The 22,662-nt window shown below is 44.0% G+C and overlaps 1 protein-coding gene across 3 annotated transcripts in view; it reads left to right on the forward strand.

Annotated features, from left to right (window-relative positions):
* The first annotated feature begins 1,687 nt into the window (after positions 1 to 1,687).
* LOC147894399 (D-aminoacid aminotransferase-like PLP-dependent enzymes superfamily protein) overlaps positions 1,688 to 22,662 on the forward strand; it is a 33,591-nt gene continuing 12,616 nt past the window's right edge. The window contains exons 1-7 of one of the 3 annotated variants that reach the window (XM_087384761.1): positions 1,689 to 1,953; positions 2,216 to 2,532; positions 17,256 to 17,395; positions 17,489 to 17,606; positions 17,746 to 17,879; positions 18,073 to 18,158; positions 18,269 to 18,411. In XM_087384761.1, the coding sequence (XP_087240887.1) occupies positions 1,866 to 1,953; positions 2,216 to 2,532; positions 17,256 to 17,395; positions 17,489 to 17,606; positions 17,746 to 17,879; positions 18,073 to 18,158; positions 18,269 to 18,399 (1,014 nt within the window). In that variant the 5' untranslated portion in view covers positions 1,689 to 1,865 and the 3' untranslated portion in view covers positions 18,400 to 18,411. Of the gene's footprint in view, positions 1,954 to 2,215; positions 2,533 to 17,255; positions 17,396 to 17,488; positions 17,607 to 17,745; positions 17,880 to 18,072; positions 18,159 to 18,268; positions 18,412 to 22,662 lie in introns of all 3 variants that reach the window. The other 2 variants (XM_087384760.1, XM_087384762.1) reach the window with 2 other exon arrangements.

A 22,662-nucleotide genomic window follows, 5' to 3' on the forward strand; every position in this document is an offset into this window, starting at 1 on the left:
AAATGACATTGTTTCTTATCATTTTATGCCTTTGTTGTAGAGACATGCTTTTTTTGAATCAGAGTTGTTGCATATATGTGGATCATGGATGACATTGCTTTGGAGAAGTAGCCATATCTATTTTATGGATATGTGGATGACATTGCTTTGAAGAAGTAGCCATATCTACTTTATGGATATGTGGATGACATTGCTTTGGGGAAGTAGCCATATCCCATATGTTGTATCTATGTACATTGCTCTAGAGAAGTAGCCATGTCTATGTTTCCTTTCAATTTATGTCTTTGTTGTAGAGGCATGTTATTTTGGAATCAAATTTTGGAGTGCATCGCACTCATTTATGGGATTTCATTAATCAAAATCACATGAGCAAGTCACCCCATAGGGTGCCTAAATTTGGGTTTATGTTTTCACTCGTGCTAATTTTAGGTTATCTTATGGCATTATATTTTTGTATTATGGTCATCGGGATTTTAATAATAGGATTGCTTTGGAGAAACATTCTACTCTTAGCTATTCATTTGAAATGGATTTTTTGCAATTCGGTGAGATGATTGCATTGGAAGTGGATATTTGTTTTGGGAATGCATGTTAAACATAGCTAGCCACTAACTATGTTGTTTGTGGTTGTCTTTAATTGAAAAACTCGCAAAACTCATAGAAAATAAACTCGCAAAATGTCAGAACCCGGATATTCAAAGAGGCCACCTTCAAAGATATAAATCAATCAGCAACATTATTGCAAAGTCTAAAAACACGATCACTTAAAAGCCACTCAAAAGATATACTTGCATCCTAATGCATTCTCAATGCTTTGGTTACATGCTTCCAAGAAACACACACAACCACATACAATGACAAACATCCCAACATTCCAAAACGTATCAACAAACACAAGTCTAGGATTGGGGACATTCTTCAAGGACAGACTCAAACTACTCAAACAAGAAGCTCACAGGAAGCTACATACGAAAATGGTTGCGAGTGCTTGCTCATAGTATTTCAAAAAACACAAAACCACATCTTTGCAATGATAAATATATAGAAATCACCGATAGCAACCACAACTATCTTACTTCAAACACTACGAACATTACTCCAATCCATACCACAATCTACCCTGACATGCGCATTGGGAGACTTCAACATTGAATACAACTCGACTTCAAGAAGCAACCAACAACTGAAACAATTCATGTCAGAAAGAGAAATGCTACAACTCATAAAGATCCCAACAACAATTAATGGAACAATCATCATCACATCTGGACCATCACAAAACTAGAGCACATAACATATGGAACAAACTACGTTTACTAGTCAGACCAGTGACTTATCTACGCAACATTGCCCTCACCATAAAGCACACTCAGCCATCCACTAACAAATGAAGCACACACAATTTCTTTCCAAATTCCAGGCTTGATGGATGTAATTCAACTTGGTTTTCTTTGGAAGTAAAAAAATAATTATCACACACCCACCTATGGTCCTGATGCGATGGGCACCGAGCCCTGATGTGATGGGCACAAAGTCCAAAGGAGTGGTCAAGTCACGCACACCATGAACACACTCGTGGGGGTACCGATCCACGAGCTAAGGGACCCTAGGCTGAGGTCTAATGCTCAAACCACTAAGCCAAAGCCTTGGAGGCCGATGTTGAGAACTTTTAACTCAAAATTGAGCACGAGTGTGTAAATCCCATCAACTTTTAAATGTGCAGTTCCTTCTTCACTTTGGTGAATTGGAGAATGCATGATCAAAATGCTGTTTCAATGGTTTCACAGTTTCATTAGAAGTCTGTTTTGATTCTGGGATGGTCTGTTTTTTGATGGACAGCTTGTTTATCTTGTAACAAATTCGACATGGCATGGAACGTGCTTGCTCACAACGGAGTCTTGCAGCTACATGACCCCGGTCCAGCGGTGACATTTCTCAGATCCCAGCTTCCAGGTCTACACTCAGTCACAAAATTTGGTTATCCGTTATCGAATTGTTTGCAAATTGTGTACGGTTTTGTATGGAGCTTGAGGCTTATGGAGTGAAACTCGTGAGTTGAAGAATGACACAGTTTCAATACAGATAATGTAACTAGCACAAAGCGCCAATGAAATTCTGTAGCTCCGTATTTATCGTTTTGGTTTCCACGCTTTCCAATGAGTCTGTGTTCAGGAAATTGGGATTGATTCAGTGGATCTTGTTTACAATGGTCCAGGAGTTTATACAACTACGCGTTCGACGAACAATGCATCTTCTCTACTTCTGTGGGAAAGGCATCTGGAAAGATTGGTTCAATCTCTGAGCATACTATCACAAGAAATGCCTGAAGTATTTCCCAATGACGCTGCCAAAATCGTTAATTTCAACGACTTTGTGAAAGCCATTTTGCAGCCATCTTTGAAAGTTGGACTTCAGAAGGCCATGGAAGTCCGAAAAGATGGTGAAGAATTATTGCTGATGGCCTACTTATGTGGTTCAGTACTGACTGATGGGATTCGGGAAAGCGAAAAGCCAAAGGAGTCATCATATAAGGTTATATATGAATCAATATCTTTCTTTCCTTTAAAATGCGCTTATTTATTGATGTGTTGAGTTGCTTGTTTTGCAATTTTTGTGATCTGGACGTCAAGGACGTCAAGGCCATTCACAGCTCCCAGCTTCAAAGAATCACATATTGCTCTCCTTGCATTACGTGTTTTATACTATTAGATGGTGACGTCAAGCTCATAAGTTTCTTCTTGCTTTATTGAGTTTGCTAGTGAATAATGAAATAAGAATTGAACAGTCACTACACAAGATGAATCGGATACGGACATTGAAGTTGTGCTCATGCGGAAGCTTGTATTCCTGCAATTACTTAATTTAACTTATTTCAGTAAGCACTGGGTTTGCCCAAGAAACTCCGCGGGTCTTTAGAAACCTTATGTTGGGCATTGATGACGACATTGCTTGCTAAGTATGTCTTCCTTTTGTTTTTCAGAAATTTACCTCATATTTCTTCTCTTTCGTTTTCTCTTTTATTTTCCTTGTAGAATTTTGGACCTTAGAACAACAAAATCTAAATTTGTATGATTGGATATATTCTAGTCTTACAAAGGTATATATGGTTCATTGAGGGAGGCCACGCCTTTGCGATTGACCTTGTCATGCCAGCTTACAGGGCAGTAGGTTTCCTAGATTGAAGTTCATGATGCAATTCAGCCCACCCGTCCACATCCACCACCTCCCTCGGAGGATGGGGTTTGGGAGATTGTTTCCAGCATCACTATCTGGAATGTCTGGGTGGCTCGATGTAGCCGCGGGTGATGGGAAGCCAGTCGACTTCTCCGACAGCTACCCTCGTAAACATGTGCAACCATGGCATTAGTTCCAAGTATCTCTGAGATGTTTTTAGAGTACTTCACCCATACATTGGAGGGGGGTTTGATAGGTTAGCTCTTGGTATGGCCTTGTAGGTTAGCAATTGGTATGGCCTTGTAGGCTAGTGTGCTAGCGCACTAGCACACTAAAGAAAGATTAGCCCTTGGCATGGCCTTGTAGGCTAGTGCTAGTTAGTATGCTAGTGTGCTAGCACTCTTTAGTTCATTTGGATAAAGTCAACTCTTATACCTGAAATTTACCCCATGTTTGACTAGGCTAGGGTTTTAGGGCTAGCCTTCATAGTGGTATTCGATCACTTCAATCGTACTCTCTTGTACTTGTGTGCTGCTGCAATAGCAGTCTGTAGCTCGTTTTTTGCTCCCTGGCTTCGTTTTCTGCTCCATTGCTTCCACATGCTCAGCCTCGCTAGACCTCTCTATTAGCCTCTGCTCAGACTCACCAAACTCTTCGTTAGCCATCCGCTTAGCTTCGCCAACTCCTCTGTTAGCCCTCCGTTCAGCCTCGCCAACTCCTTCTGCTCACCCCTCTGCTCGGTCACTTGTAGGAGCCCCTCCCCTAGCTTGATTGGCCTCCTCCCCTCCCCACCCCCACCCCCTAGTTGGGATGAACTGGAGCCCTACCCCAGGGGTTAGGTGATCTCAACCATGGCTAGTATGGAGCAGACGTGCTCCTTGACATCTCATGGAACCTCAAACCCAGCAAAAAGAATTGTATACTCTACAGTTGCTACCTCAACACCCTCTTCATATGCAAAGACTCAACACGCACTCCATATGCAAAGACATACCAAAGGGGAGCGGCCCTCAAGAGCAGATTTTCCATCCGCGACAAGAAGTATGAGAGCTAAGGTTATAGATGGCAGCTCTGGTAGCCTGAATCTAGGACCTTGAATGGCCCTAGAGCAAGCTGTAATCGTTGAGTTAATGCAGACCTTCAAGGCCTCTCCTTTTACGTCTCAATTTGTCTCTATTGTCAAGGATCGTGTTCAAAAGAAGTGCAAACAATCTTGAAAGAAGTGTTTGCAGAGGTGGATAATAGGCAAATAAACGGACATTCAGGATGGGATTAAGGAGCATCACAGCAAATGCAGCAATGCACTAAAGATCAGGATAGGAGCCTTTTTTGAAGGCTGGTTCGAGGAGGAACAGCTTTTCGGATGGGACAGTTTCCACAACTAATATTCGCCACTCTAGAGGGCATGCCGTAATTACACTTAGCACAGGGGATATCTGAATCACGGCTCTTTGCCAATCTTACAAGCTGAAAGGGACGAAGATATGGATAGCCGAGGAGCTCACACGAGCTCAATTGAACCAAAAGGCCACGGAGTTCAAGGCTGCTAGGAAGGATGGAAAATGGACAATATACAGTGAAGGTGTGACCCTCGTCAAGGATTTTAAATCCAAGCCAAAAGACCCTCACTCTTAAACTGATGTATGAGAGTGAACTGATGTATGGCCATTTACTGTCTTAATTTTCAGACTATAATGTAGATACCTTATAATGATTCAGAGTTGTTTTATGCACTCCTTGGGGTGCCCTCCCTGAACAGATGTATTAGCTGGTTTTTTCTGTCCCATAGACTTGTGGGTCTCCGTGGACATTAATAGACTTTCTTTCTTCTCCCAGTCATGCAAGCATATATGCGAGCCTTCTACCACCAATAGAAGTCGGGCTGCACTAGGTGTAGAAGCGATAGGCCTAATGAATGTTGCATTGGTATTACATCATGGCATTAAGCTTTAAAATGATTTGACTTTTTGAGCTGGAGCTTAATCTTCATAACTCAAAGGTCATGCCACTCTTTTTCTGGCACCAAATGCAGCAGACCTCATGCTCTTTGATTTGAATGAATAGAGGTGGTGTGTGGTTGTTTTCCTCATGCTCTTTGATTTGAATGAATAGAGGTGGTGTGTGGTTGTTCTCCTCTTGGGGACATCCACCGATCCAATGAATTTAGAAAATGACTGTCAGATAAAATTTTGAATAAAAAGCAAGAACATGTAGAGCCACCACCAGCAAAATGGGAAAAGGTTGTACCCCACTCGAGCAAGGAGACAGCCCACTAGGAGGATATACAGACAAATTGCCACAATCATTCAGGTCAGATTGTGCTGCAGAAGCAATACATGCAGTACATACTGCAACAAACTCTAGCACAAGAAGTTTTTGCCAGTCTAGGACCATAAGCATGAGAAAAGAGAGGGTATGTGAAGCTCGAGAGAGAAGTGACAATGGGAGTAGGACGAAAAAGAACAAGATCTTTGGTAGGACGTTCTTCAATGTCAGCATGAAGCTGTTGCAGTGCCAGTCCCATCCCTCTAGCATGCATACTAGAGAACATTAGTTTCCTGACATGAAAGTGACCCATAGCCTTGCTTCTTGGGTTGATAATTATTTTTAGGTAGTAGATAAAGATGGCAACAATCATTGTTTGCTTGCATTAGTGCACCTTGGTGGGAATGTGACACTTGGTGGCACAAGTGAATGTATCACTCTTGACTTTTTAACATAGATCATTATGCAAACCGCTTCATGCAACTGGTGATCAAACTTTAGAAAACAGGGAGTCCAACCTCGACAAAATTTTCCATTCATTCAAAATGGTACTCCATCCTCCATGTGGTTGAATTTGGGCTTGCTCAGAACTTTGAGAATCCTCTGACTCTACAGCACACCGACTAGATGGTGCCCAGGATTCAAAGTAGCATCTAGAGGCATACTTCTCGATATCCTTTCAAAACTGGCCCTTCCATTCAAGCTCTAGAAAGATTGACAGCATCCAATGCTTTCCCTTCATGATATACATACCTGCTACCAAAGTGCTGGGACCCTTACCTTGTACCATCGTGAGCACCTTGGAGAGGCTTGGACTCCACTCCCCTTCTAAATTTCCTCTCAATCAATCTTGGTCTTTTGATCTGCAAGCCACAATGCTCGAAGAAGAACGTCTGCTGCTCATAAAGTGTTGTACTAGAAAACCGCTAGTCTCAACATTTTGAGCATGGAGTTCCTAAAATGGGATGTCATGGCATCAAGCAATAAGGCAACCCAATCATGTGTCATCTCTTTAACGTTTGATCTCTCTCTCAGCTATGTAAGCATTTATGTAAGTCTTCCGCTTCCAAGTGTATATCATACATGCAATTGCGTCTCACACAATAACCATAGGCTGAATAGATATATTAGAGAGAGAGAGAGAGAGAGGGAGAGAGAGAGAGAGTTTATTAAAGTCTTCGGAAGACCGATGGGTCTATGAGACTATGAAAATCCTAATACAACAAGTTGTGGTAGTGGAGCTACTAAACGAGCATCCATACCAATGCAAAATGCAAAAATGCAGAATGGCAGTACTAAGTCCTAATTACAAATTACAACATAGTCATGTCGATGGTCGACTATATATCAATCTCAGCATCATTATCAATATCATCATCATCATCATCGGCAGTAGCAAGGTATTAGGATGGAGGAGGCAATGGAGGCATGAAGTCGGCAATATAGTGCTATCGGCTACTCAGAGGTGCGGTCCTGGCATGTCTCTTGGTCGTAGCTCTGTGTCTGACCAGGGCTACTGTGACCCCCGTCAGTCGGGCTCCGACTCTAAACAAGGAGAGGATGTCCCCAAGTGTGATCTGTGTGTCAACCGTCTGTTTGAGTTGTCGGGTCACAAGCTCCGGGTCACAGTCATGTCGAGGCCTCGTCTCGTGGGGGTCCATGTGATCTAGCTGAAAGAACTCCATGATAGAGCTTTGAGAGGGATCAGTCGAGGAAGAAGTTTGCTCCTATCTCCGTGCTTGGAGTATCCTCTCGCGTTGTCTAAGTGCCTCATGAATGAAACCTGCCAAACACTGTTGGTCTGGGTAGGAGAGGAAACGGGACAAAATCCCATAACTATCCCTAAAGAGACAGTGGAAACGCCCTCAGATCTCATAGTAAACAAGACACCTGAAGATGAAATGCTCCTCTGTCTCAACCTCCTGCATGTCACACAGTGTGCATACGCGCCTCTCCTTGGGTAGTCGCTCTGCTTTGCCGCTCTCGATGCAAAGTTTGTGTAAAGAGACCCGGAACTGCCGAAGAGAGATCCTCAGTAAGTGGGGTAGGTGAATCTGCGCATATCCTGGTGGGTCAATGAAACCCTCCGTTGTGATATGTAAGAAGTGATCTTTGTAGAAGCTAAGCTTCACTGGGAGTTCACTCGGTCCCAATCAAGTCCAAAATGTGTGTAGCTGTAGTAGATCCTCACGGATAACCTGGTTGACCTTGTGTGATAGGAGGGGAGAAAACGGAGCATCCATGCTATACTGGAAGGGAGGTAGTCTATCCATGTGGAGCCCCAGTCACTCAAACCATCTCTCTGTACGTGCATACCAACACCTCTGGTTCCCTCCTGTTGCAAGTGCCATAGAAGAGGATAGAGCTATCCATGGTAGCCTACTACGCCCTGAGGTGTAATTTTCATATTCCCTAACTCGGTACAGATACGTGATGACCTGAGAGAGAGAGAAAGAGAGAGAGAGAGAGAGAGAGAGAGAGAGAATCGATGCAGGTGTGAGTCATTTTTAAAGATAATTTACACTTTGTAGTTCTATTGTAAAATGTGATGTTGGAGAAATAGTAATTTTTGTAGGTGGTGTTATGGATAAATTTGACCAAGGTAAAAGGCATAAATATATGTGTGTGCTTGTATGTGTGGCAATAGTATAATAAAATATGGTGTGCATAGGGCCCAGGGTTGAGGTGGTAGGGCATGACCATGTGCCACCCTTCCACGTAAGAGGACCCATAAGGTGTGTTGTACATAATCCATGGTAGTTATATTATAAAATAGTAAGCTGGCATGGTTCCTTCATATGCCATCTCTCCACCTAGGCGGCCCCATGCCTATATTTAGTGAGACATGGTCCAAGGACCATGGGAGAAGTAATATAAAATAGGTGGAGATGGATCTTATATTGGATTATTTCCTCCATGTAGGATAGGCTCATGTGGGGGGGTTGTAGATAGTCCGAGAGTGCAAGTTAAATAATGGGGAAAGTAGGACGAGGTGGCAAGACTCCTTGTGCCAACCCTCCACTTATCCTCCTAGATGTTTGAACGTGTTATAAAATTGGGGAGACACCAAGGGAGTATCTTAGACTTGGGATATGGGATTTGATTTATATGAAAAAATGAGGCAAAGGGTTGTCACATACAATTAAGAGTGTGTACCCACCTAGCCCACATGGGAGATTCCTCCACACACACCATGCATGTGCGAGGATGCATTTATTGGGAGAGCCCCCCTATCTTGGCTATAAAAGGAGGGGGCTATTCCTTGATGGGACACACTCATTCTTGTAAAGCCATCTAGCTAGTACTTTGATTTCCCCCCCCTCCCATCCTTTCTTTCAAATAAAGCATGACTCTCTTCCCTTGATGTCTCCATCTCTACATTCCACCTCTCATCATGTACATGCTCCTCTTCCTCCTCTTCCTTCCCCTTTGTGCCATAGTCCCCCTCTTCATTCCCACCCCTCTTAATCCCTTTTCCCCACCCATGATAACGCTTCTTTCCTTACCTTTCCTTTTCCTCTATGGCCCTTGAGCGTCGCCATGCCTAGCGTCTAGCCTCATGCCTTGATTTCTTTTCTAGTTAGTAGAATTGGTGTGGTTGCTGGGATACGAAGTCTCCACGGCTAGTGGCATAACATCCATCGACATTCGTTACTCCTACAACTGTGTGCAGTTTTGTGGCATCTTCTGTGTGTGGTTCTCTGTTTCTGCGTCTTCAATCTACGTGTCTTCTGCTCGCGGTTCTCTGTCTCTGCGACTGCAAAACTTCTCTATTTTTGCGTCTCTAGTCTGCGTGCCTTTTGCTCATCTTCTAGGTTTTTGCGTGCGCATTCACGCGTCTTCTGGTCACGCGTGCATCCCGTCGTCTTACGTGTGCACCGTTCGTCTTCTGGTCATCCGTGCGTCGAAATTATTCGTGCGCATCCAGTCTGCGCGTCTGCAAAGCTGTTTCTGCGTATCGCGTCTTTTGGTGGTCCGCGCGTCGAAACTGTCCCTGCGTATCTAATCCGCGCATTTGTAAAATTGCTTCTGCGCATCTAGATTAGACATCGCATCCCTCTATCCTTTTCTTCTTCTTCTCCTTCTCTCTCTCTTTCTCTTCTCCTCTTCTCTCCTTTTCATTAAGGATTGGGAATTGAATCCTAGACCTCCCCATTCACAAAAGGAAGACTTACCAATGGGCTAGCGAATGGGAAGTGATCAAAGTGTAATGATATTGCTTATATGTTGAAACTCATGAACTGTAACTCTCTAACCATGGGGAGTTTCCTCTTGCTGTAAAAAGCAAAAGTACTTCACTTCATGTGCTCTATTCATATTGCATACTAGGTTGTAGATTTTGAACTTTTTCAAGTACGCACGCCACACGAGGAGGGTGTATATTTATGTCACTTCTCGACGAGTTTAAGGATTTGGTACTTGGTCGTCTGCTCATTACGGTTATTAATTGGCGAGATCTCTTTCTTGATCTTCAACAACTGATTATACAATGCATTGTTTGAGGAGACGACGGGTGGGATGATGCACCGTGGATGGTTCAAGGTGCAGAACTAGTGATACATTGGGAGGGCTTTGATTCCAATTTTACTCATTGTGTGGTGATCGAGCTACTTGCTGCATCGGAGGTAATTAAAAGGGTGACATTCTTCTAAGGATGGGATCATCCACAAGCTTGGGGTGAGATTTGGTGCATCTGCTTGTTAATTCCTATGGATAAGCTCGTCTTGAATGATTTCTTCTTGACTTCACTACAAAAGTTTCTAGGGCTCGGCTATGGTTAGTGATGTTTCGACCAAGGAATCCCTTTGTACCTAATTAACCCTTTACGCCACATTTTGAGCTTCATGTTGTAATTCTTTTTGGTCGAAAGATAAACTATCAACAAAGGATAGTAAGTTTGTTTAGTGTTGAACGTCTTACTCAAGTATTGAATTCTCCCCATCCTCTCCTTCTACCTATCTTGGACTACCGAGAAACCTGGGATGTCTGGATTTTAGTTTTGGTGTAATGACATCTTGGATCCTTCAATTTGACGGAGCATATAAACCTTCGACTAAGGTTGCTGGTGTGGGTATGAAGCTCACTTTACTAGGGGGTGAGATGTATTGTTATAGTAAGTCTGCACTTGCAAGTACTTGCAAGCAAGCTGAGTACTCGGCACTCATTTTTGAGCTACAAAAGGCGCAAGAACATCACATTAAGCAACTTGAGGTGCGAGGAGATTCTCAACTCGTGTGTGAATAAGGCTTGGTTCCACGACATTAACAAGCATTGGAACTTTGCAAACAATTTGAAGAGGTAAAAATTCAGCATATCCCTCGAGCTTAAAATTTAGTTGTTGATTTCTTGGCACGTGAAGCTTGTACTTCAATCACTCATGAAATGAGTGGAAGCACCGCCCCAACAAAGCCGCAAGCCATGAATGAGGGTTATCATTTGTCAAGAATGCAAAGGTTGTGGTCATCATGAAACTCAGTGTTGTGCATATTTGATACGAGTTTACCGACTTCGGAACACCATCAGAAAGGTTCTTAAGGACATTGCTCAAAAGAAGGATGCCAAACCGCACATCCCTTGAAGAAATAGCATGGCGACTACAAGAATCGGAAGAAGCTGAAGGTGATGTGCAAGCTCTCCAACTGTTGACATTTGTCATGGCATTCTTATTTGCCTTGATGAACAACCTCATGCAATGCCGTGTCTCTAACCCTTGCCTGTAAAGATGGATGCAGTACCATGCCTTGACCAATAAGGATTGGTCCTTTTAAGATTGTCTATGAGCTATTCTATGTTGAAGATTCTTCCCGTATAGCATTTCACAATATACCAGTTACACCCTACCCTGCCTATGTGTGCTTTGTGGATGTATCTTCACTTGATTTTTAGTTCAAGCTACCTCTTCCATTGTTTGCTAATAGATAAGTCTCATTTTACCTCTCTCTTTTTTATTTTTCAAGCATGGCCGACATTCCCGTGTTCTATGGTCGGGTTGAAGAAAATCCAAATGAGTATCTTGTGGCCTTCAAGTGCCGTTGTGTTTCTCTAACTTTCTTACTGAAGATAGATGGTTGTTGGTTCTTTCCACATTTCTAGAGGGTTTGACTTAAGTGTGATATGAGAAGCAGGTCGAAGACGTACGCCCAAGCTGGCCAAGGTTGACAGCAGCTATGATCGAGTATTTCGGCAAAGAAGAGGAGTCGAAGAACGTGTACCTGCAGGTGGCAAATCTGAAGCAGTCAGAAGATGAGACGGCACGTCTATATGTGGATCGAGCGGCTGTGCTCCTGGACCGTTTAATTGCCACGCAGGAGGACAATGCCGGATTTCAAGCTAGAATGACTTAGCGTGTGTTGGGCTACCTTGTAGTAGGAGCAAGTGATGAAATACGCCTCAAGCTTAAATGGGAGAATCCAGAGACCATGGTGCGAGTACAAGAGATTGCTCAAAAGTTTGATAAAGTTTAATCTGATCCCGCTTCAAAGAAGACGGTTGTCCCTCTCCAACCCCCTCAATTCTTGCAACAACACCCTGGGGGGCCCAACTCAGGGACATACCCCCACCCCCTTTCAGGGATGTATCCACCGCCTCCACCTCAAATGTATGGTCCTCCCTTAAATGCTTACCCTCCACAAGGTGTATATCCTCATCCTCCGCCTGGAAGATTTTCCCAGCCTCGCCCACGAGTCCCGCTCCTTCCTACTCCCCGGACTCCTTCTGCTAAAGAACCTGGAGTCAATGACCTAGCGAAGGCTCTGAATGATCATCTTGAGATGATGGGCATCAGAAATTAAGCCAATCGCCCTCCAAGAAAACGTGCCAATGTTGTATGCTACGAGTGCCACCAAAAGGGTCATTATTGCACCGAATGTCCCAATATTCCAAGGGTGAATCTTCTAAGTCAATTAGGTACCGAGGATTCTGATGTAGAGGTCCTTGATCTCAGGAAGAGAAGTCGTATCACCTCGGATTCCTCTCTAAACCGTGGATCGGGCCGCCCTAGGAAGAAGGTGTTCTTCTCAGAGCCCTCAGATGCTAAGATGGCAGACCCACCAACAGAAAAGACTAAAAGATCTCGCAGGAGTAAGTGGTCGCCCTCGGATTTCCCTATCGGCTTAGGACAAAAAGACTATTCGGTCGTTCAGGACCTTGCTCATCGGTCTTTGAGCATCACGCTTCCTCAACTAATAGCATTAAGACCTAAGGTGAGACGTGAGTTGTAGCAAGGGCTCTCAACAAGGAGAAACAAGAAAAAGGGAAAGGTACGAGAGGTTTATTCTATATGTGAAGAAATTGATCGGCACCCGCATACAGTAGATATCATCATAGATAATTGCTGTATCAAAAGTGTGTGTGTTGATAGGGGAGCTGCATGTAATATCATGGTGTCCCGTATCATGAAAAAGTTGAATTTAAAATGCACAAGGCGTTCCTCCACTCGAATCAAGGTAGCCAATGGTTGACGACTGCCCACCCTGGGAGTCATTGAGGATTTGCCCATCATTGTCAATGGGTTGACCACTATCGTCAATTTCTATGTAGTGGATATTGAAGATACAGGCAGGAGTTACCCAGCCATACTCGGGAGACCGTGGTTAAGAAAGAGTGATGCAGTCAGCTATTGGAAGACATGACACATGCCTTTTGGTGCTTCTAAGGAGAAGATCGCGGTGTAACCAGGTACCACTGAACCAGAAGAAGAAGAGAAGTAAGACAGTGATATCTCTCATCCTCGGTGTCTGAACCTCGGTGTCTGAATCAATGGAAGAATCAAAGGGGGAGGGGGAGTTCTCAGAGGAAGAAGTTTACATGATGGGGGTGTCTCCAACCCCGCCACCCGCAAAAAAGGTAACAACAAGTCCTCAATAGCTTGAATCTATGCTTTTCCCAGATCTCACTCAAAGTGAGAAAGACGAGTTTCTAGAAATGTTCAAAGATTTCCTTGACCTCTTCGCCACTAGCTTCCACCACCTTCGCCATGTGACTGCCATAGAACACAAGATAGAGCTAAAGCCTGATGCAAAGCCAATGGCTTAGAAGTATCAGAGATTAGGGCTCCTACAGACCGGTGCTTTGTGCTTAGAGTTGCAGAAACTTGTAGAAGCTGGGTTTATTATTCCGATTCACAATATTGAATGGGTTTCACGAGTGGTAGTCACTCCAAAGAAAAACAACAAGTGGCGGGTCTGCATCAATTATAAGAAATTGAATGCGGCTACCAAGAGGGACCATCATCTTGAGAAGGTAAGTGGTCATGAGATGTATACTTTCTGTAATGGTTACTCCGGGTTTTATCAAATTAGAATTGCCGAAGAGGATGTGCTTAAAACCACATTTGCCACACCCTGGGGGACGTTTGCATTAAAAGTAATGCCATTTGGCCTCACCAATGCTCCAGCTACCTTTCAAAGATTTATGCAAATGGTGTTTGCTTCTTATTTGGGGGTTTTCTTGGAGGTGTTTTAAGATGATTTTTATATATTCTCGGCACGGAAGGAGCACGTCATGAAGGTTAGGTTGGCCATCCAAAGGGTCAATGATGCGAATGGCAGCCTCAACCCTGATAAATGCACCATTGGAGCCACTCAAGGGAGGCTATTGGGACATATTGTCTCATCCAAAGGCGTCAAGCCTGACCCTGAGAAGGTAGAAGCTATCCTCAAGCTCTTCCCGCCAACAACCAAACGTCAGGTACGCTCATTTGTCAATCTAGCAGGATACTATCGCTGCTTCATTGATCAATATGCTACTTTGACGTGACCCATGACTATGCTATTAAAAGATGGGGTTGATTTCTCTTGGGATGAGGATTGTGATCATGGGTTCGTACAAATCAAGAGTGCTTTGGCTTCAGAACCCATTCTATGCAATCCTAATTTGTCAAAGAGCTTCTATATCAATCCTGGGTTTGGTGAGCACACTCTGACGGGTATTCTTCTCCAACAAGGGGAGGATCGGTTCATGTATCTCGTTCGATTTGCTTCTCAACAATTGCTCAAAACTGAACGACGCTACTCTGAGGCAGACAAGCATGCGTTGTCTTTGGTGTTTTGCATTGAGAAATTTAAGCATTATGTGGCTGGAAAGTCCTTCATTATAATCTCTAGCAATGGTGTTGCAAAACAGGTTCTTCAATCACCAAATCCCATGCGCCGGTTGGCCAAATGGTTGGCAGTTTTACAAGAATATGATTTTTCTTTCGAAATTGTAAAAGGGGGTTATTCCAACTTGAAGAATGTTTTGATTGATTTAGAGGAGTGCCTCGATGTAACCCTTGTAGCGGCATAGAAGTTAGGGATCCATAGTATGGTGGTATCTACAGATTTCTGACTGTTTTCTCCTTTCCTCTAGAAAGTACTAGCTATGAGAGAAAGAAGATCCGCAGAGATAGTAGGCGCTATACTCTCTTTGATGGGGTGTTGTACCGTCAAGGCATGGATGGGGTACTAAGACGGGCCATTGATGCAGATGAAGTACCTAAGGTATTGAAGCATTATCATGATGGATTTTGTGGAGGCTATTATGCCGGTGACTGTACAGCTAAGAAGATTTTACATGTTGGGTACTATTGGCTGACCTTGTACAAGGAAGTCACTATGTATTGCAAAACTTGTGAACCATGTCAATTCTTTGGTAAGAAGGATTTGCGCCCTGGGCAACATCATCCAGTGATGTCCATCCATCCGTTTCAGAAGTGGGGAATAGATTTTGTTGGGCCCCTGCCCATGACTGCCCGCAAAAGAAGCATCTTTTGGTAGCCACTTAGTATGTTACTAAGTGGGCTGAAGCTATCGCCCTCCCCGCTGCAAATGGTAAGGCAATTGCAAATTTTATATTTGAATGTATCTGCATAAGGTTTGGGACACCCATGGAAATAGTATCTAACCATGGGAGTCGATTTTTAAATGAAGCAGTGGAGTTGCTCATGGATCGCATGGGTATTAATCATCGCACTTCTAGCGTCTATCATCCAGCATCCATGGGACAAACGGAGCGGACTAACGGCCTCCTTTGTAAATCCATGGGAAAATGGTCACTGGAACCAGGAGTCAGTGGGATCAGAAGGTCATTGAAGCCGTGTGGGCTTACAACATCACCCATAAAACGTCTACAGATCACACTCCTTTTGAGTTGGTGTATGGTACTGAGGCCGTTTTACCACTAGAAATAGAGATTTCGTTTTACCACTTCTTTTGAGTTGGTGTATGGTACTGAGGCCATTTTACCACAGAGGATGACAGAAGATGAACATGTAGAGGCCAGGTTGGTACAACTTGAGAAGCTAAATGAAACCCGATGCCTTGCACTACATCAAACAGAGATCCAAAAGAACCGACAAAAAGCCCGCTTGGATGCTAAGATTCGCAAGGGATGGGAAAGACACTTTGCTGAGGGAATGTTGTGCTATGCTTTGATAACAGATTGGACTACCAAATGGATAAAAAGTTCCTTCCACTGTGGACCGGTCCATACAAAGTCATCAAGGAACGTAGCAATGGGTCTGTACAAGTACAGGGCTGCATGAGCCATATGGCAAGAAGCTGATCAACAAGCGTTATCTCAAGCCCTTCTTTGTTCGTGATGGTGCCAGGCATGGAAATGGTGTGCATTCCCTGTCTGGGGGGGGAACTGTTATGGATAAATTTGATTAAGGTAAAAGGTATAAATATATGTGTGTGCTTGTATGTGTGGCAAAAGTATAATAAAATTTGGTGTGCATAGGGCCTAGGGTTGATGTGGCAGGGCATGACCATGTGCCACCCTTTCACGTAAGAGGACCCATAAGGTGTGTTGTATATAATCCATGGTAGTTATATTATAAAATGGTAAGGTGGCATGGTTCATCCATGTGCCACCCCTCCATCTAGGCAGCCCCATGCCTACATTTAGTAAGACATGGCCTAAGGACCATGGGAGAAGTAATATAAAATAGGTGGAGATGGATCTTGTATTGGATTATTCCCTCCATGTAGGATAGGCCCATGTGGGGGGGGGTGTAGATAGTCCAAGAGTGCAAGTTAAATAATGGGGAAAGTAGGATGAGGTGGCAAGACTCCTTGTGCCAACCCTCCACTTGTCCTCCTAGATATTTGAACACATTATAAAATTGGGGAGAGACCAAGGGAGTATCTTAGACTTGGGATATGGGGTTTAATTTATGTGGAAAAATGAGGCAAAGGGTTGTCGCATACAATTGAGAGTGCGTACCCACCTAGTCCACATGGGAGATTCTTTCACACATACCATGCATGTGGGAGGATGCATTTATTGGGAGAAACCCCCTCTCTTGGCTATAAAAGAAGGGGGCTATTCCTTGATGGGACACACTCATTCTTGTAAAGCCACCTAGCTAGTACTTTGATTTGCCCCCCCTATCCTTCCTTTCAAATAAAGCATGACTCTTTTTCCTTGATGTCTCCATCTCTACATTCCACCTCCCATCATGTACATGCTCCTCTTCCCCCTCTTGCTTTCCCCTTGTAACATACTCTCCCTCTTCATTCCCACCCCTCTTAATCCCTTTTCCCCACCCATGTTAACGCTTCTCCCCTCACGTTCCTTTTTCCTCTATGGCCCTCGAGCATTGCCATGCCTAGCGTCTAGCCTCATGCCTTGATTTCTTTTCTAGTTAATAGTGGTCGTTTTCCTATTAATTTCAATGTCTGAAAGTGGAGAGAACTGCATATTACTAAGAAAGAGTAAGTTTCTAGTTACAAATTTAGTTCATGGTTCACTTAGAGCAATATGTCTAGTGAGTTGTTACTGCATTAGAGAAGTTTATTTAACCGCTTCCTGCAATTTGGCGTTGGTTTGCACAGGAACCCAATGGATTTGAGGTTTATGTCCATGTATCCAGGTGTATACCTGAGCATCTAGAGTGTGCTCAAAATATTGCCCACTTGGCTGTCATGGGGCCAGGGCGTATTATACCCAATGCAAAACATTCAGAGTGGGTAAGGTAAAAATATTGCTAATCTTGAAGAATTGTGGCTCAGTTTATGTCATTTTAAGCGAAGCATTATATATATTCTGTAGGAAAAAATGTCCACAGAACTCGACAAGCCTTGGAGCACTTCCGGCCCAAAGATGTGACTGAGATCATTTTATCTAATGATGGAGATTCGCTTCTAGAGGGAATGGTCACAAATTTTTTCGTGGTGATTTATCATGTATGTTATGCAACTATGCAGTGTAAAGCTTTATCCAAATTTATTCTCACACTATCGAAGAATGACAATTTAATATGATTTCTTTTCTATGGAAGAAATCATCAGTAGCTTTGGGTGATTTACCTGTATGGGCTTGTAGAGGATGAGTTCGAGTGCTGAAGCAAACGAATGCTCATTTGAGAATGATGCAAACAAAAGCTTGGAAAACATTGTGGTACAGACTGCTCCCTTAAAAGAAGTACTACCAGGGGTTCTCAGGCAGCTTATAGCAGAGTAAGAAATTTGATGTTCTGTTTTTTTAATCTTTACTATTTGGTGCTTGCCTTTTGTAGAGGCAAGCTATTAAGTTTGGGAAATACACGAGGAATTCACAAATGCTTCTGGTTGAGGGTAAATAGGGCTGGCATTCACAATGGGCTGCTGTATTCGTAAGTTCTGTGAGCTTTGTTTATGTTTGCTTTGCCAGGGTCTGTGCTGAGCAAGGGATTTCTTTTGAAGAAATAAGCCCTTCATGGAGAAATCGTTGTATGTGGAAGGAGGCATTCATTACAAGTAAGTATGAAAACTGCTTGGAAATTTTTATGGTTGTTTTCTAGGCAGCAATACCCAGAGGGCGTATTTCTTGTAAAGATCCCTAATCTTTAATACGTTTGTATGAACAGACAGTGTCCGCTTTGTTCAGTCAGTTGGGTCAATTCAGTGTCCTAGGGAGTGGGGCTCTATACGTGAACCTGAAAATTGGCAAGAGAAGTCTTTGGAGCGCTTGATTTTGCAGGTGATTTCGATCTTGTGAACCTAACTTTGGGTCACAGTTATCTTTCACAAGAGGAGAGATCCCTGCTTTTGAAGTAACTTTTTGGTTCTTCATTCATTCTTCGTATCAACATATTTTTTCATGCCTGTATTGTTTTTTGATTATCAGGAGGGGGATTTTCACCTCATTGAAAACCAGTGGAGTAGGCAAATACATTTGTGTGTTTGTGTGTTGGGAGGGAGGTTTGCAACCTCATGAAAAATCAACAAAATAGGCAGACATTTAGGTTTTCGAGTTAGAGCCAACTGCGCTTGGCCTGGGAAATGATACTATAGCATGCTTGTGCTATCTAAATAAAATTTTTGATGACACCTTCCAAGGTCGCTGATGGATCCAAATCCATTGCTTTTCCCAATGCTGGATCAGCATAGGTTGCTACTACAGTTTTGTCTCTGAATTTTCATCCCTAATCTACTACTACAGTTTTGTCTCTGAATTTTCATCCCTAATTTGTCACGTCTGCGGTTAGACCCTGGACGATCAACGTCACTTGATGGGAAGAACTCTGTAATCCTGCTCCGAGAGGTGTCTGATGGTGTGGCCAAGCCCCGTCACCTGAGTAAGTACTCTTTGTGTTGGACCCCCTTGTGAATGAATGCCGCAGTACTCTTTGTGTTGGACCCCCTTGTGAATGAATGCCGCGAGACATCTCTGATCTGGGTAGGTGAGGAATCTGGAAAGGAGCCTGGAGCCGTCTCTGAAGAGACGGTGGTAGCGCCCTCGGATCTCGTAGTACACTGGACACTTGAAAATAAAATGCTCCTCCGACTCAACCTCTTGACAATTGCACAAGTTGCATATGCGATGCTCCCTGGGGATCCCCTCTGCTTTGCCGCTCTCTATGCGGAGGTGGTGTGATGATACCCGAAATTGTTCGATGGAGATCCGTAGTGAGTGAGGCATATGAAGCTCAGTGTACCCCGGTGGTGTGATGAATCCCTCCTCCGAAATATGAAGATAGTAATTCTGTAGAAACTCAGCTTCACTGGAAGCTCCCTCGGCTCCAACCAGGTCCTGCTGGTGTGTAGCTGCAGGAGATTCTCTCGAATGACCTGGTTGGTGTGTGGCCCGATCGGGATGGTGGGTGGGAGTACCGAAGGGGCATCTAAACTGTACTGAAAAGGAGGTATCCTATCGATGGGAAACCGTAGTCTCACAAACCATCTGTGAGTCCGTGCATACCAGCATCGCTCGTCTCCCTCTGTTGCCAACCTCATGGAGGAATCGAGAGCCAACCATGGCAACCTCTGTCTCCCTGATGTGCAGTTCCCATATGATCTAACCTGGTGTAGATATGTGATGGTTTGAAAGGCTACATCTAGCTGGAGTGGAGAAGCACCAAACTCGGCCTGGATGATGTGATGTGGTACAGATGGTTTCCCTCGGATCATCTGTGAGAGCATGAGGATCTGCAGGCGCTCCACCCGTGTCCACTCTATCTTTTACATGTCAGGTCAACAAGGTCGGACCAAGGAGTCGAAGAGAAGAGCCTTGGTCGGAGGGTCCTGAAAGTGGGAGTGGAAGCACTGTCTCTCTAGCCGAGCCAGTGAGGTGTATCCTCTACTCAGTCTGGCCTGCATCGCTGGTCTCATCGTGAAGATCGGGCCGGAAAAGATGACCCCCAAGTAAGTGTATGACGATACAATCTCAGCTAGTGACCCACCGAAAGTAAAAGTGAACTGCTTCTGTTGCATGTTTGCTCGAGAGGTGTTAAAGATCATGACCTTGGTCTTGCCAACGTTGACCTCCAAATCATGGGCTAAACAAAAAGCCTGCAATGCATCCAGGTGTCGCTGGAGCCCCTCGGGTGTGGACGACAAGAGTGCCACATCATCTGCATAAAGAAGAATCCTGATGATGATCCCGGCAAGTGAGCAACCGGTCCCTTCGGAAGCCCCCATGAAAGTCTCAAGCTCATCGATGTAGAGGCCAAATAGGGTTGGTGATAAGGGGCAATCCTACTTGACCCCTATGGTACTCAAGATCTGATCTGTCCAACCTGCGCCTATTCGAACTTGGCTTGAGACTCTCTCATAAAGTGCCATGACTGCCCAGATGATCTCCTGATCAAATCCCAGTGTCTGTAGGCGTGTGATGAGACAAGCTCGAGGTATTGTGTCAAAGGCTTTGCGGAAATCCACAAGGCAGCAATATACCCTCTTCTTCCATGATCTGTGTAGGCCATCTTCTGATGGTTCTAGTGATACCCTATAGGCCATGGTATGTGCCTTGTAGGCATAAGTGGAGGCACTTATAGTGTTAGTGCCTTTTAGGCCACATAGGACATTTAGTCCTATGTGACACCTAGGACACTTAGTCCTAGGTCTAGGTACAAGTACTATGTACTTGTGCATTTTCTATCTATCTAAGATTGACGTGACTTCTCTATTGACTCGTCTTGTACCTGCACTCTCTCTTTTCGTTTAGTACCTACAGTGGTATCAGGGTAGGTATTGCTCTAGCCTTCCAGCTCTCCTCAGCCCCGAGTCCTCCATTGCTCATTGGGAGTTTTCTGCCTTACTGGTCGACATATTTCCAGCCTGTTCGAGGCCCTTCAGCACTATTTGCTCCGTACTCTGCGTAGTTGCCATACTGCATGCCCGTGCACTTCTCCGTACTTGCGCCGTCGCTGTTCGTACTGCACGTAGCCGTACCTGTGTGTTGCATCGCTGTACTAAAATCGTGCATCGCCGTACTCTACGCCGTACCTTCAGTCGTACTCTTCGCCGTACCTTCCGTACGTATACCATACACTGCGTCGTACCTACAGTGCTATCTGCTCCGTACTCTGCGTCATTGCCATACCTTCAGTTCGCCGTACACCGTAACTTCACTTCACCGTACAGCGTACCTTTAGTACTTGCGTAGGAACACCGTGCTAGGTACTTGCACCGTACCTACAGATTAGTCGTCAGCAGTTTGTACCAGTTTCCCGTACACACGTACCTTCAGTAGCTGATCGTATAGCTTATACTTGATCTGGGTATTCCGTACGTTTCACCACAGGACATTGGCAAATTTGGGGCTTTCATTTCCTTTCACCTCCTTTGATTGCAATTTCTTGCAAGAATACTGGAGTTTTGGGATTTGTTCTGCAATTTCTTGTTTAGATTGCAGTACATTGGGTCAGATTGCAGGACATTAAGTTACATTTGCAGGACATTGAGTCAGATTTGCATACATTGGGTCTCATTTGCAAAAATTTCAGCAAAATTTGGGGCTTTTCTGAATTTGCCCTCTTTTTGGCCTATTTGCCCTCAATAAATTTGGGGCTTTTGCCAAATTTGCTGTTTTTGCAGTGAACATTGCCTGTCACAATCACATTTGGGTCAGATCTGCATTTGCCCTTTGATTTGGGTCAGAAATTTGCAGATATTTGCTGTCATTTTTGGGACAGCCAGCTTTTTGCAGTGATAGCCTTGAGGCTTTTTGGGTTTTCAGGTCTTTTACAAGTTATCACAGTTGCTATGGCTGGGAACAATCAAGATTTATTTGGAGTTCTTCGTGAAGATGATAAGTTGGATGGCACCAACTATCCGATGTGGTCTTATCTCATGAAACATATTCTTGTTGCAAAGCATTTGTGGAATATTGTTTCTAGGGCTGATCTGAGGCCAGCCAATGCTACAGTGGTTGTTTCTACTGCTGGTCCTTCTGCAGGTGGTACTCCTCCTAATGCCTCTTCCTCTAGCACTCCTGCTGCTGCTCTTCCAACTCAAGAACAGTCAAGATGGGATGCAAGAGATGCAAATCCACATTCATGCATTGCCTTATCATGCAAGAGAATCATTATTCCACACATCCGGTCTTGCAGGACAGCAAAGGATGCTTGGGATAAATTGGCTTCTCTCTATCAGATACGCAATGGATGCATATTTGAGAAGGGAATTACAGGAAGTGAATATGAATGAAGGTGAGTCAATGGATGCATATTTGACAAAGGTCAAAGACCTCATGGAACAGCTTGCCAACATGATGAGGTGGTGCCAAATTCACAGCTTGTAAGTACCACATTGAATGGACTGCCAGATACATATCAAGGGTTTGCTACAACCCTTCGATTAGTGGCCATGGGTAATCCAGACCACTATTCTTTTGACCAACTAGTTACTTTGCTTTTGCAGGAAGAGCAAAGTAGAGCTAACAGACAAGCCATTATTCCTGATCATGCATTTGCTTCACAGTAGACAGGAAGAGGCAAGGCTTCCAAGCCTATGGGCAAGCCAAAATCTGCACATAGCA

This window comes from Dipteris shenzhenensis, chromosome 14 (assembly GCF_047967505.1).
Source record: "Dipteris shenzhenensis isolate YYH24624 ecotype China chromosome 14, Dip_SZ_1.0, whole genome shotgun sequence".
NCBI lineage: Eukaryota > Viridiplantae > Streptophyta > Polypodiopsida > Gleicheniales > Dipteridaceae > Dipteris > Dipteris shenzhenensis.